Genomic DNA, 15,077 nt, shown 5'->3' with positions numbered 1-15,077 from the left:
AAACTTTAAATGAAAAGTAAGTTTTAGAAGCGCGCAACTAAGCGGGAGATTTAGTACCGAAGCAGCTTGTGCTGACCACAGAAGTGCCGTTGTAGCTCCTTACTCCAGTCGAGGTAAATGAAGAGCTGTAGTCTTTCAGTTGACGCCGTGACACAAAGCCGAAATATATACCGAACCTAAACCGAAAACCTATGTCGAACTTAAGCCGAAAGTACCTGAAAAGGAACCCAAAGGAGAAACCTACAGGGAGGACCCATCCGACCCATGGGGACCCAAATAACTAACCTAACTACATTAAATTAAGCCGAATGCGAAGTCTATGGACTTCGAGCCGAAATTTGAATTAAGGTTCATCCAGAGCTCTAACTGATAACCCTCCGTCCAACCCAAAATAAATGAGCTAACCAGTTTGTACTTGTCTTCCATCAGTATCTTCTTTCCCAGTTGAACATCTGCGAGTAAATCCTAAGATGTAGTATAAATTAGAAAGGAGTGAAGAGAAACCTTAGGTCTCATCTCCCAACGATCCAATTTCACACATCTTAAAATGTCCCCATCAGAGCCAAACTGGTACACACTTGCTTGAGTGAAGTGGTTGCCGAACCAGGTGGTAGAACAACACGGGCACATACCACAGGGAAATGGTGAAACTGAAACAAAAAAAAAGAACCCACCGAATTTTTAATTCAATTATGATAGAATTAATGTGTTAGTGAATACAAGAGTTGGTGCATACATAAATGAAGGATAGAAAGAAGGAGGGAATAGAGGTATGAATGAGTAAATGACAGAGTGACTGAATAATTGCATCAATAAGTATTTCTGTTAAAAAGTTCTGGAAACTTTTGGAGCCTAAAGCCAGAGATACATTCACAATTGTAGGAATAATTGCTAACCCTACGGGACAACGCAGGTCTTTTAGGGAATTTCTCGATTGTACAATTGCATTTGTCCACTTTTACAGTTTATGGTAAAATTTCAAACAATTTCTTTTCTTTTATTTTTGCGGTAAGCTGTATGTAAGAGTACTTTACGGCAATGACTGACTTCCTGATTACGAAAAATCGGCTGAATCAGCGATTTTAGAGACAGAGGCGTCCGGAAAAAAGATGAAACAAGCAACAGCTTGAAAATAAAAATGGTGAGAGTGACCTGTGTACGTTTCAAATTATTATCTACGAACATTGCTTAAAAACTATAACTGAGGCCGAAAACACAACTTTTACTGTAACATGAACGGAAAACTGAATAAAAACTAACGAACAATGGACTATTTAATTAGAAAATTTTGTAAACAAAAAATATTAATCCAATTTGCTTGGTAAAAAAAATTGGAGACGTTTTGGAAACATGCAGGACAAGCTCTCGCGCCGAAAGCCATTCAAGGTTAGAAGTGTTTTGAACATCACCACTTGAGAAAATTCTCAAATTATTCTCAAGTTTTTTAGCGTTCATTTTGAATTGCTGAAAATTCCATATTGGTCAATGGAAAAATATATCAAAGGAGTATAGTTACTCACCTATCTCTATTTCCTCTGCAGCTTGGGGGTCATCTTCCACGGCTGCGACATTCATATTTTGAATAAATGACGAACGCAAGAAGGCCAAGAAGTAATTCTTTTGGTAAGTTCTGTAACGAAACACGTGACATTAAAATTCTCACCTCGCTCTAACTGAATACCTTAACCAATTTTTCGTTGGTGTTCACGTGAATTTTCCAGAACGAGCTGAGCCACAAGTTTCTCCGTGAAACACGTGTGTGTGGGAAATTTTATGTTTCATTTTCGTACAAGTGAAACCCTTATATTCAAAGCAAAAATTAACTCACCAGTTTCTTCTTTCTTTCCTCTTCGCAGTTCGGAAAAATTTTCGTTGGGTTTCGCCACTCTGTGAGCTTTGAAGAAGACCATCTTTAAGCTTCTTTCGGAAGATTGAAACCGTGTGTCATCTTTTCACGTGTTTTTGTCAGAACAGAAACATTTGAAAAGCGCGCCTGGTCTTCTTTCGAGCCCAAGTGGTCAAATACTCGTTGCTGATTGGCTTATTTCATGTCAGCCGTTATACGTCATAGATTGACATCCTGATAAACCACTCCCTCGAGTATTATCTAGATGTCAGTCTTTTTCAGACTTCTTCTACTTCCGGTCAAAAGAACAAGTAGCTCTTAAAAAAAAAAAAACCAAGCTTAGTTGCTGCGTAAAGTTATCATTAATCTGCATTTTACATGGATTTCGATAAAGCCACAAGGACTAGTGAGACCTGCGTCGTGATCCCAACTCCTGTTGTTATATTAATTTTATTAAATTTGATAATGTACAAATTACAAATAGTGCGCGCAGGCTTTTAAAATTTCGTCTGTCTTGACTTTCTGCGATATTTTTTCATTTGCATTACTAATTTTACAAAGACTGCAAATTATACTTGCCCTACGGGCGCGTGCAATTTTGTTATCTTTGAAAATTTACTCGTGCTTATTTACTCCAAACTGCACTTGAAATCATGTTTCATTGCATCGCATTGCCTTGCACTACATTGAGTTGTGCTGATATGTATGATTTCATTTTTGTTTTTTTTTTTCTTTGATTGAGTCCATACTGATTTCCACAAAGTTACCTAAGGTATTGAACATTGCAAAAAAAATATAATACCTTTGAACAAAATGGCAAAACAATTAGTTAGGAAAACATCATACTCAGTAAATTATCCCTGGCAAATAGCCCCTAGAACTCTATCCTCTCTTACCACCAATTCTTTGATGAAAATCTCTACTTATTTTAAGTTCGAGGGCGAATGACATCAATAACGAAAAAAAAAAACCTTTCCAAAACTGCTAATTTAGGAAACGTCCATTTAGAAGTTTATGCCAGAGATCACGACTGACTTTTCAAACATATGGGAGAAAATGTTTTCCCTTGCCGGGATTAAAAGGTGTGCCGATCTGTCAAAAGTGACACACGGGGAACGCATCAGAACCTCTGTCAATGCGGTCCTTTTGAGTCCCTGACCTTTGAGCGTAGATGGATCGTGGTACCATTACGATCATCATAGCACGTCGGACAATTTGGTTAATAATCAAAGCTTCTTAAGTTGGTGATCATTTCCTTTATTAACATGATCTTTATAATTCAGCAGTGGTACTGTAATGAGAAATTAGAAGCTGGTCACTCCTAGGGTTTGAAGGGTTAAATAACCAAACCCCAAAATAGGCACACGAGCGTACGAGAACTGAGGTGTTGGTGTTGAGCAAATTTGGAGCTATAGAGAGAGCGCGGAGACTTCCTTTACTGCTCCGCACGGGGGAGAGAGGGGAGGTCGCTTTACTCTGAAGGACCACTTTGTTGAACCTAAAGGTTGAAAGGGTAAAAGGTCGAAGTATGGAGAAGTGTAAGAAAAACTGACATTTTGTGTTCGAGAAGATGCAACACATAAATTCATTGATAAATTTAAATTTTTTAAGATTACTCAATTGAGAAGTTAAAACGCTCATTTATTGACTGATATTCTTCTTTTCCCTTTTCCCGTTCTGATTGCCATGACAACGTTCATCAACATAGAGAAGAGCTGCAGTGATTTCATCTGATTTTAACGAGGAGATTCCTTTTAAGGTCAAAAAGGACACACGAGGTAACAAAAGTTTGGCTAAACTCGAAGTGAACTTTCTATAGCTAGAAAATTTTTGTGAATTATCTTAGCCACAGGTAGCCTCAGTTTTACTGTTTTACTTTAACAATGTTTAGAATCTCAGACAAGGTACTTTCGATGTGTTCTATCTTCTTATTTTGAATTTCAATAGTACTTTCAATGCTTTTTATGCTTTCCCTGTGTTTTTTTACATTATCTGCTGTTTCGCTAATCTTGTCGTGCACATACTGCACTAGAGCATCGTTTGTCTCTTTTATCTCTTCCACAGAATCAAACGTTTGATATAAAATCATACGTCGTTCAGTCTCACTGAACATCGTACCGAACCCATCATCTGAGCCGTTTGAGGACTGCGGTCTTTCTGAATACTTGACCTCCCCTGGACACATCTGAAAGGCAGAAAGCAAGAGGGAAAATACCAACATTTAATTTAAATAAAATGGGCCCGAAGGCACGCACATGATAAGTTAGGAGGGAAAGAAGGAAGCTATTTAGGAAGGCAGAAATAGGAGTGGGAAGAATATTCCTCCTTTTTCTTTTAAATGGAATGCAGGTTACCCCCTTCATGGTGGAAAGAGTGATTGTTAGTTTTCCTACAGTACCCAACAACACAAGACAATGAACCAACCGGGGTTTGGACCTAGACTTTTTGGCCCGAGGTCTGGGGCGCTGACCATTAGGTCTTCTCATCTAGCATAGCCAAGAGTGAAGTCAGAAAAAAATATTTTGTTGCACTAAAGAGACAGCTACGGTTTCATTTCCGTACTTTGCATAAGAGTAAAAATATCCCATTTCAACGAACCTTCGCCAGCACTCTAATTCCTCCATGCTTCATTCCAACAAAAGGGTAAAGATATATTTTATCAGATCCTAACTCCACCAAAATCTGAGCCACTATCTGTCCATTTAAGGAGAAGAAAATTGGAATATTCTCATCTTGTATCTCATCAAAACCTACGGTACAGCCAATCAAATCCCCTCGATATACCACAGGACCTGGTAGCGAAGAAATAGAGAAATCAAGTTTACAACATGCAAAAACGATGAGCGAATCACAATTTCAAAATAAGCGTACTTCAAAGCTGGTTTCAGTCACTGACTGTATACTGAAGATAGTATATAAGACGAGGGTCGTTGGTAAGGTGAAATTAAATTGCAATTCTGCAGGTGATTTCGATTCGGTTTCTCGTACAAAATTGAAACGGAAAAGGGTTTCACTAATGGGTAGCGACACTAATGACTGGAAACAATCCGGAAATACTAGAGAACTCCAAAACACTGTCTGGTAGAGAACATAGAGGGTACACTTCCTTTGTGCAACTTATAACTAGTTGTAAAACGTCACGAGATTTGTGTCACTTAAGCCTGAATACCTTCAAAAGTCTGTTTTCCAGAGGCACCGCAGTAAACAATAAGTCCATTACACGCATGATAACCAACAGTATGGCGAACATCTCCAGCGGCTCTGTGCACGTCATGTTTTCCACGAACCACACCAACGACTACGTCCCTCTCGGTTCCGCCTTCTTGAACCACCACCTAAAATACATCCAGACGATAAGGATTCTTTGATTGCTTTAACTAATGTTGGCTTTTAATATGTACTAAAACAGTGGATAGCGTTAAAAGCACACTGATCAGCTACTGAAACTCCGAATTTCCTTCGATATTTTCCTCCGAGTGACACGCGCGATATTTGCGCCCGAAAATATTGTAATCGTTGCAAGGACAAACTAATAAATGAGTTAAAATCAACTTTTTGTACTACATCATCATCTCACTGGTTAATATATACTAAAACAACAATTCACCTTGGTGTCGGAGGCTAGCAGTGGATATTTACCTCGCCGCTTTGCGGTTCGGCAAATATCCACCTCCACTTCGGTGAATACAGGTTGTTATTTAACAAGTATCACACGATTTCCAGACTTACCTCAAATTTGGGGAAATCTACGGAGAACGGCTGTTTGTATCTGGCGCCATGGAATTCCTTTGGTGAAATTTTACAACTGCTGCAAAGTTCTGGGCCGACGTAGGTTAACATGTAATCTTCGATATGAATTCCTTGACTCTTCCATGCCTGTTAAAATCATCAAACGAAACAATGCCTCGTTTTGTGCAATCGTGGGTCCGTCGTAGCCTGTTGAGTCTGGTTGTTCTGAAATTACTATAACAAAATGGTGTGATGAGGTAACTTACCGATCGTCCAACGGGACAATAATCCGCTTGATTGGGATCAGGGAATACTTGTCTAACGATCTGATTGCACATCTCCCGGTTCCTGTCCGTTTCTGACAGCATGGTGTTGACTTTACTCTCATCTGTGAAAAGGAGTTGATGATACAATCTCAATTACTGTTACATCTTTTATAATTGAAGCGTCAGCTCGAACCTTCCCGATGCGCTATTTTTTCAACCATGGTTGAAGCGGCCACTTTGCTTCAATCATTTGTCTTTAAAATCACAGAGTGAGTAAAATTAGCAACTCCAAACACTGGATGCGATAGTCTTGATGGCAAGTGAGAGGAACATCACCTGATAGTGGAAATGTGGATCCATGCTTCGCAAAATAAATCATTTTTAACTTTTCAGTCATGCTATCTAAGGCTTCCTCCTGGCAAGAACAAAAAAATAACAAGAGGTATTATATGAATTAGGTGTTTCGTTAAGAACAAAAACGTTGATGGGATACCAGAGAAACATACAAATTAAATGTTTCTCTCAGCGCGCCAGATGTGAAAATGGTAAAAAGTGGAATCTCGTAAGAAGCTGTAGTAAACTTGAGCTGACCTTTTTCTGTAATATCTCATTGTCCAATTTGTCTCGCAGTTCGTAATTCGATCCCTTTCGCAATGCTAGAACAGGCTGGGATACCAAGTTTAACGGTACTGGAATCGGATGGTAGTCCCTGTAGGTACGAATTGTCACCGCTCTTTTGAAAGACCACTCCTTCAAAGAGTTTTTCTGTGGAAATGAAGATAACAATCACATCCTCAATCAGGGAACTTTTTCGTTGTCCTTATCACAGGGTCTATTTTGTTTTAAAATTAACATTGTGAAAGGAAATACATGCATCAATAAAAAATCTGGAATAATGACAGACAAGAATGGAATCATCAAAGCTTTTGTCCTACACCATGCCAAAGCAAGCTTTTGTCCTCTCATGGGAAAGGAATTTCGTCTTTTGTACGATTGTCCTTATTGGAACAGTTTCATAAAAACTGAATTTGAATTAACCTAACAATTTCGTACTCGTAATCTCGATCAATTAAAAGTATCTCAAAGTCATACCTGGACTCGTTCATATGTATTGGAGAGGACAGCAATCATCATATTGACAAGGAGGATTAGAGCGAAAATAATGAATACTGCATACAAAATTTGAGCCAGATAATCTGAAGCAGTTTCCATGCCAGCGTTGAATTGCTCCAATTCTGTCACGCCCAGCAACGTCCAGCAAAGATGCTTGATAATTATCCACCAACTAAAACAAAAGGAAAGAATTGAGTTGATGAAGAAGAAATATCATCCCACGTATGTTCCATAGACCCAAATTACCACTTACTAAGACTTCACACAAGACGGTGAAGAACGTTCCCAGTAAAAGTAAAAGTTAATTACTAAAAGCTAGATATCATAATCTCTTGGTGAAAAACGTTAGAAACTGTTCAAAGTTTTGGTATTTCACAATTAGCAAGATACACTGATAATAAATATTTCTTCAATCTGGCAAAAAAATTTAACTAACCAGTATAATCCAGAGCTGCCGCACTGCATGTTGCCCCTGGAAAACAAAAGAAGAGAGGTCAATTTCGAGTCAGAAATTAAGCCTTGATTAACACAATCTGCCAACTGAGGAACTCCTGCAGGAAGTGCTTCAGAATCGATCTAAATGGTGAAAAGGTGTACTTAGTGGCCAGAGCAGAAGCCTTCTGAAGCGTGAGTGACCGCTACCAAAGTGTCATACTTTCCTGGCAGTGAGGACCTTGTATGACTATTTAGTGACTCATCCTCATTAGATAAAAATCACTACGCAACTATGAGCTTGCAATGCTACCTGCAGCCGATACTGACCTTTTGGCCTCTAGTTTATCTTCACTTGAAAAGAATGAATCCTCGGCAAGATAAATTTTGCTTATTGCTAGAGAAAACGCAAGGATTCCAACCAGAAACTGGAAGAAAATTGTGGCCACATCTTCAATGATGCTCATAAGAGCTATGTGTGTTGTGCCTGTCACCTTGCTCGCCTCCATCAAATGGCCAAATACCCTTAACGTCAGAATCATAGTGTTTAGGCCATAGCAATAGCCAGCGATCACCAACGCTCGATTCCCAGTCGCAGAAGCGGACACACCCCAAGTTATCATGCGCAGCAGGAACGTGACCACAAAAATAACAAGCATGATGAAGTCCAGCACATTCCACCGGTCACTGGGGAAAAAGTATTAAGGCTATCGATAAACGAGCAGAGACTAAGAGAGAGTAGACTGAATTGCCTTCGGACAAAATAGATTGATTTTCTTCGTCAACACCCAAATAAACTGATGTTAAGCAACATCCGAAAAAGAAAACGAAAAAAATGACCGCAAACTAGAAATAAAAGGCAGGATTCCTACATATTTTGGTGTAATGATGCACACGCAAGTGTATTTATGGAATTAATCATTTTACCATTTTTTCACCCTTTCACTCCCGAGATCTAATTTATAATTCTCTTTACTGCCTGCCAAAAAATTCTTATCCTTCGTCAACACCCAAATAAACTGATGTTAAGCAACATCCGAAAAAGAAAACGAAAAAAATGACCGCAAACTAGAAATAAAAGGCAGGATTCCTACATATTTTGGTGTAATGATGCACGCGCAAGTGTATTTATGGAATTAATCATTTTACCATTTTTTCACCCTTTCACTCCCGAGATCTAATTTATAATTCTCCCTACTGCCTGCCAAGTTATGATCTTATGATCTAGTTTGGAGAACTTGGCATTGGATTAACCAATAATCCCCTAATTGATATTGTTGCTCGTTCTCGTCACTTTTCTTCTTGATTTTTACTGATATTTTGAGTAGAAATTCTGTCTTGGTCACATTTTGTCTGCTGGTTTTTGATTTGATTCTGGTTTGAAATAATTAAGGGAGTTGAAAAAGAAATTGCTGTCCGTGTGGCTAAGACGTCAAATCTCAATTTCATCAATGCAGTGACAATGGATGAACAACACTTTAATAATGATTATTCACTCGTTATTGTATAGACTTACATGAAGTATTTTCCTAAGGTGCTGAAACTCATCTGAGAGAGGAAATCGTCTACTTCAATGGGTGAATCCAAGTCAAGTGACTGCTGATAAACATATCTTCTATGTTTTTCGGAATGCCTTGTGTCTTTCTTCAGTTTTTTCGTCGTTTTCCTGTTTTCGTATTCTTTAAATTCGGACAGGAAGCGACCGGCAAAGAATATCGAGATTACCCACTCCAGCCCGGAGAAGGAGACAACAGATGGCGAGAGACAGATCGCCACATGGAGACCCAACAAACACAGATAGCTAAGGCTGTCTCTGAAGAATATGAAGTATGGTGTGGTGAAGTAATCAAGATATCGATCTGTACATGGAAAAGAAAGAACATTATTATCAAACATTCTGGCGTTAATATACGCGACTAAGTTAAGTACAACAACACTATAGTTTTTACCGCCCTAGAAATTAGCACTATGGGATTCACCATGTTCCTTACGGGGATTTATTAGCACTTGCACTTTTTTTAGTGCAGGATTACTGGAAGTGTTTTTAACGGGTCACACTTTTATTTACTTGGAGAAATGTTTTCTCGAGAAATAATTTCTTCGCCAAGAACGTTTTGCCTTCAACTGCTACCGAGAAGTATGCCAACTTACATTTGAGGCCAACAGAACAACAGATTATACAAATAAATTTATTCCAAAAAAATACAGTAATAGTAATGCTGGACGAGAATTAACGTGAACCTGGATAAAATTAGTAACATCTGGAGAACCATCAGAGGATTGTGCGTCTAAGAATTCAACCTGGGTCAATGTTAATTACAGACTTACCATAAAGATCCTCCTCGTAAACCTCTGCAAATAGAAGAAAAAAGTGGACAGTTGTAATATAGGTCAATTAGATCATACATTTCTTAAAAGTCGTATAAGAGTATTAAATTACATTTTTTGTTTAAAAATGGAGAACATTTTAAATGATATCCAGAAAATGTTTGCGTTTTAAGCATTATTAGCTTCGTGATATAATCTTCATTTGGAAAGGGATAGAGCGAAGCAGATTACACTGTTAGTTCACGTAAATGAATTGTGGTTACCCTAATCAGGTCAGGAGTTAAAGTGGTATGGAACACATCACGAGCCTAACCGCCCTTAGACATGGATAAAAAATTGAAATTGTACCAGCGTTAGTCGTATATTTATTGCTGTTCTGCTGGGCGTTCTCGAATTCTTTAAAATAGCACTCGACAAGAATTACCTCGTAGCAACATCTTGCCAAGTTTAGCCAGATCTTCTAATGGACAACGTATGATTTGCTTATCTGAAGAAATAAGCTCCAATTCTTCCGCAAGAGGACGCTCTCCAACAGCGACAGTCACAATTCTTGCACCAATAGTCTCAGTTAGATATTTTCTCTTCAAAAGCAGTCTTCCCTTTTGAGGACCAAATGATCCGGTCCTATCATTGGTGAAGAGTATAATGACCTGGGTGTCAATAAAAAAGACCACGAGGCAGATTAAACCATTTTGTTATTTGAGATTTCCCTCTGTTTCTCGGAAGTTGGCGTTGTACAAAGAAAAAAATAAATAAAAAATACCTTTTCGGATTTGATACCGAGAGCGGCTTGGTTTTCAAAGGCCTCTGATGCTTGATCAAAGTCATCATGTAATGCTGGACTGCAATTAACGGATGGATTTCGAGCTAGAATATCAAGCTTTTTAAGTAAAAGCTCATCGCCGTTTTTCAATAATTCATTTTCGTCGAACCTTATGTGCTGGAAAGCCTTTCCCTTCTTGAAAGTTATCAGGCAGTAGTTGGCGGATCTGACGCCAATTTTTCGTACCATGTATCTTATGCAGTCTATCATCTTCTTGAAGTCGTCTTTTCCTCTCTTACCGATAGCATTAAGAATGAAGCAAAGTTCTATAGCTGCAGACACAAAAATATGAGCTATCATTTATTATATAGATGGCGGTGCCCGTAGCGAATCCTGTATTCTGATTTGCTATCCGAGCGGGCAAGATGGGGTTTGCCCGCTCTGGATTACACACTCTCGCGCAAGAAAGAAAATTACTCGGAACGAATTTACAAAAGATTTCGTAGTTTCCGGAGAGTGTCTGCGATGGAGTCGCTAAAAGTGTTAAAAGACAGTCAAAATAAAGAAAACATGAATGACTCTTGTGGGTTTATTTTGCTTCAAAATAGCTGGCTTTCTTTTTCTTCTCTCGAAATAAACAATAAATTCTTAATTCATAAAACGAAATCCTAGACTTCGTCTCAGTCTATAAAAACGCAGAAAAAAGAACTCAGCCAATATCCAGCCATCTTGACGGCACGCTTGTTCAATAACGCAAATTTATTGACGATGGCATCACGTAACTATTGCTCGTCAGGGTGAGGATAATTTCCCAACTATTCCGGAGACAAAGTCAATTGGATCATTTGACAACATCCACAAAGCTTGAAAAGAATTATAATTACTAATGTGATTATTAGAGTTCCTGAATTCTTCATCTCGTTCAGAAACATTCCTCTACCGAAACATTGAGCGATAGAAACCGGAATATACTTGTATTGGAAAAAAATAGTTTTCATATAACTAAACCACATACCCTTCGACTTTCTTCGCCATGTATTGATGGAATGGGTAAAAAATAGGATGGCAAACATGAATGGGAAAAGGATGATATCCAGTAGACTGTAGAGCTTTAGCAATCTCCATTTCCATATGTACCTCGAACGTAGGCCTGCAAATCGACCTCTCCATACTTTTTCGAGTAAGTTGTAGACAACTGGATGGGAGAGGAACTTGAAGAAAAAAGATTAAACAACTGTTTATCTTTTATAGATGACTGGAGTAGACCACGTTAAACTGAGATCGGAGACACATTGAAAAACCAGAAGGCTTAATTTACGTTAAACCAATAGTTCGATGAGGTAGTGGCCAAAATTTTTACGAATTACTTACAGGAGAAAAGTTTGAAGTGGAAATTGAATGATCAATCGAGGTTTTTAGTTTTTTTAGCACCAACATTACTTGTATGGATGTCCCTTCTTACAAAACCACCGACGGGATATGTCTCCGTAATACTTTATCCAAAATGCAAACTTATATATCAACCTATCAGGGTGGTTATACTTACCTTTCCTTGATTATACTCTATAGCTTTGTCTATGATCAAGTCCAGCGAATCACCAAAAGCCTCTCTGTCTCTTGTGTCCGTTTTCAGAGGGTCAATGAGGCAAGTGGTAAACTCCTCCACGGAATTTGCCAACTTTTTTAGTTCTTCAACATCAGGCCTGTCCTGAAGAGCTTGGTATCTGAGATACCCACTAACCTTGATTCACATGATCAGAAGAGGAAAAAATTATGAAACTGAATGCTAAAAGCATAGGACAGTGCAATGCAGTTTAGTTGTGCAATAAAGTAGTCCATAATTCCTGACACCTACGGGCTCGTCAAAATACTCAGCGATACTACACACCAAAACGTCTGATAAGATACCTATATATATATACCATCCAGCCAACAGGTAATGAGAATACTCAGGTAAAAGTTGTTATCCTGATCTCACACCAATTTCTCGTAACTAATTTACTAGGAAATGTGCCGCAGCTTGAGGGAAGAATTAACAATACAACTTGGGAGTTAAGGGGTTAATCGATTAAAAAAGGTGAATTTTCCATGGACAAATTGTTAAAATAAACGGGTGTTCTTTTACAGTTTGGAATAAAACTCATGAAACGCTTTCGCTTAAACGAGATTACTGTGTCCGGCCGCTATGTTATAGGAGAATTGGTGCGTGCTTTTAGCCGTGCGTCTATATCGAGGTAAGGGTGCACTTAGGAAGTTTTTAGAGCACTCAAGATGTTTCTCTCGTGGATTCCAAACTTCCTGCCTGTATCTATACCCCATGATAAACGAACGCTGAGGATGAACCGTAAGCTACGGAACACTAGAACATTACTCAAAACAAACTAATTGAAAAAATAGCAGAGGGAAATTTTAAAAGCTGAAAAGGAACATTAATGGTAACAGTAATATGAAACACAGCCGTGTCGGTTGTCTGTCATTGTATCACAATAATTATACTTCAGCTTTTTTCTCATATCGGGCAGAAACCAATCACTAACGGTCAATCAGACGAAGGAAATAATACAAAGAGCCTATAAGAACCCAAAGTAAAAGCAACTACACGGCAGCCTTCACCCTTTACACCCCAACATCAGTATGCATATTCTCCATACTGTTCTCTATACATTTTCTTAGGTGTTGACAATGAGAATTTGTTTAACAATCGAGAGCTTCTTGAGTTGGTGACCATTTACTTTTATTATTCTTGTGACCATGATGAGCGATTGAATGTAAGGAGAAGTTAGATGCCAGTCACTCTTAGGGTTAAAGAGTAAATACGCGCAGGAAATGCGTGTGACCACGTCAAGATTGGTTGCAGTTTTGTTTCCAGTCTCATCAGGCCCCGACCGGTTGGGTGAAGGGTGGTACGCCATCCGCCGGATGAAGCTCTATCCGGTAGACAGCGCGGTACGTTTTAATTTATCAATTCTTATCCACTGGATAGCACTGAATTTATTCGTTGGATAGCGTTATTGATCAACTGGCCGAACACAGAGCGAAGTAGAGAAAAGCCGATGCAATTCCACAATATTTTGAGCACTTTAAAAAAATTGAAAACGACACTAACAACGTACGTACCTCAAATGCCTTCGAAAAAGTGTTCGTAATACAAGCTCCCAACGTTTTCGGTGTGATGGCTTCTGCTATAACATCAAAATGATCAGACGCCAATTTCTCGTTTAAATTTTCCTCCAACTCTGGTCGATATTCCCAAACAAAAAGGAGTAGTTAATGTTATGAATAAATATTCAAATGTTTCTTACTTTTTTAATTGATATAATTTGCATATTACAAGCTTAAAAAGATCAGCTTACTTCTCTTGTCCATGAGTGTAACCTGAAGAACAAAAAATGAATAAAAACAGTGAAAAAATTAGAAATAAATCTCCTAGAACATGACTACATTCAGTTATAATAATTTTTATTGACAGCAGCTCCGAGCAAGGCAAAGGCATCGATATCTAACATAAAGGTGTAGAATGTTCTCCAATTGTCTTTCGTAGGTTGGGTTGACAGAATTATTATATTTCGGCATGTCCTCACCGATAAACGCCAAACATATTGTGATGGAATGGCATTGAAGAAAATGGAAAAACTGGCTCCAGTTACTGTGTGATAAAATTCATCCCTCAAACTATAGCTGAGTTGACATTACTTTCTAGTGAGGTTAAAAGTTAAGTGTTATACTTACAGTTGAGAATTAAAACACGCTGTTAGGGCTTCTCGTAGTTACGATGTGAGCCGATTTGACGTCTCAAACAACTGACTTACCACGAACAACAAGAACATGAATGTATTTGTTAATTACTACTTGACCACAAATACGACCGTACACAATACAACAGAAACACAATATACGTTCCTTTCCTGTTTTAACGCTTCAGTTAGTTAGGAAAACAAGAAGTTGAAAATACGTAAAAAGATAATTGGATTTTTCTTAAACTGGTCGAAGCCATATCGATGTAAACGGAATCCTCAGAACTGAAAATACGTCGCAATAATTTTTGCCAGAGAAAACTGTCTCGCTGTGGAGACGCAAGAAGTTTTGCCAGAGAAAACCGTCTTCCTGTGTGTCACGGTCTGCGAAACTTGTATCTTAGCCAATACAGAATGTCAATTAACTCGAAAATGCAAATCGCCCCGAAGTTATTCGCAATTGATGGTTTAGAAAGCCTTTAGCGTGGAAACACCCATTCCTCTCTGAAATGGGAATGATAATTTTTACTCTCAAGTACACGATAAAGTTTTTCATCAAGTGATCCTTAGTAAAACTTCCACAACCAAAAGTTCACTAGTTAACGTATCACGGTGATCGAATAAAGATTATCGCGTGCGCTAGATTTCTCACGTAATCTGTCTTCTCATACTTAAGACTCACCATATCTCAGGAACGAGGATGATATGAAAGGACCCAATACCTGCTGTGTTTTCGTTTATTGATTCCCTCCATTCGCTTTCGATAAAATGACGCAAGCACCAGAAGTTTGTACAGAGATGTGCGTGACAAGCAGCTCGGAGGCCCTGAAAAGCCTGGATCTTCGCTATATTGGCGCTTGAATGAA

At 38.5% G+C, this 15,077-nt stretch overlaps 1 protein-coding gene across 4 annotated transcripts; it reads right to left on the bottom strand.

Annotated features, from left to right (window-relative positions):
- Positions 1–3,466: 3,466 nt before the first annotated feature.
- Positions 3,467–15,031, bottom strand: LOC113674751 (uncharacterized). 4 transcript variants are annotated; one of them, XM_089197595.1, is made up of 19 exons: positions 14,894–15,031; positions 13,831–13,852; positions 13,595–13,713; positions 12,024–12,218; positions 11,493–11,688; positions 10,478–10,809; positions 10,139–10,364; positions 9,715–9,738; positions 8,903–9,245; positions 7,717–8,073; positions 7,391–7,426; positions 6,934–7,126; positions 6,433–6,606; positions 6,178–6,256; positions 5,842–5,963; positions 5,576–5,722; positions 5,016–5,181; positions 4,445–4,638; positions 3,467–4,031 (listed from the first exon to the last, which is right to left on the bottom strand). In XM_089197595.1, exons 1-19 carry the CDS (start codon positions 14,894–14,896, stop codon positions 3,711–3,713), a joined length of 3,249 nt encoding a protein of 1,082 aa, XP_089053721.1. In that variant the 5' UTR covers positions 14,897–15,031; the 3' UTR covers positions 3,467–3,710. The 4 variants fall into 4 exon arrangements, with proteins under 4 accessions (XP_089053721.1, XP_089053722.1, XP_027047048.2 ...); XM_089197596.1 differs by having other exon boundaries at positions 13,595–13,659; positions 14,894–15,011; XM_027191247.2 differs by lacking the exon at positions 14,894–15,031 and adding an exon at positions 14,207–14,552.
- Positions 15,032–15,077: the final 46 nt, after the last annotated feature.

Source organism: Pocillopora damicornis, chromosome 2, assembly GCF_964200805.1.
Source record: "Pocillopora damicornis chromosome 2, jaPocDami1.2, whole genome shotgun sequence".
Lineage (NCBI taxonomy): Eukaryota > Metazoa > Cnidaria > Anthozoa > Scleractinia > Pocilloporidae > Pocillopora > Pocillopora damicornis.
Note: the sequence above shows the minus strand (reverse complement) of the source record. Positions and strands in the feature narration are given on the sequence as shown.

Bases quoted from the DNA above. Each gene is read 5' to 3' on its own strand.
- LOC113674751 (XM_089197595.1), bottom strand. The intron at 11,689-12,023 runs GTAAGTATAACC...TTTTTCTTCAAG, and splicing joins TAGAGTATAATCAAGGAAAG to TTCCTCTCCCATCCAGTTGT. The intron at 10,365-10,477 runs GTATTTTTTATT...ATTGACACCCAG, and splicing joins TCGGTATCAAATCCGAAAAG to GTCATTATACTCTTCACCAA.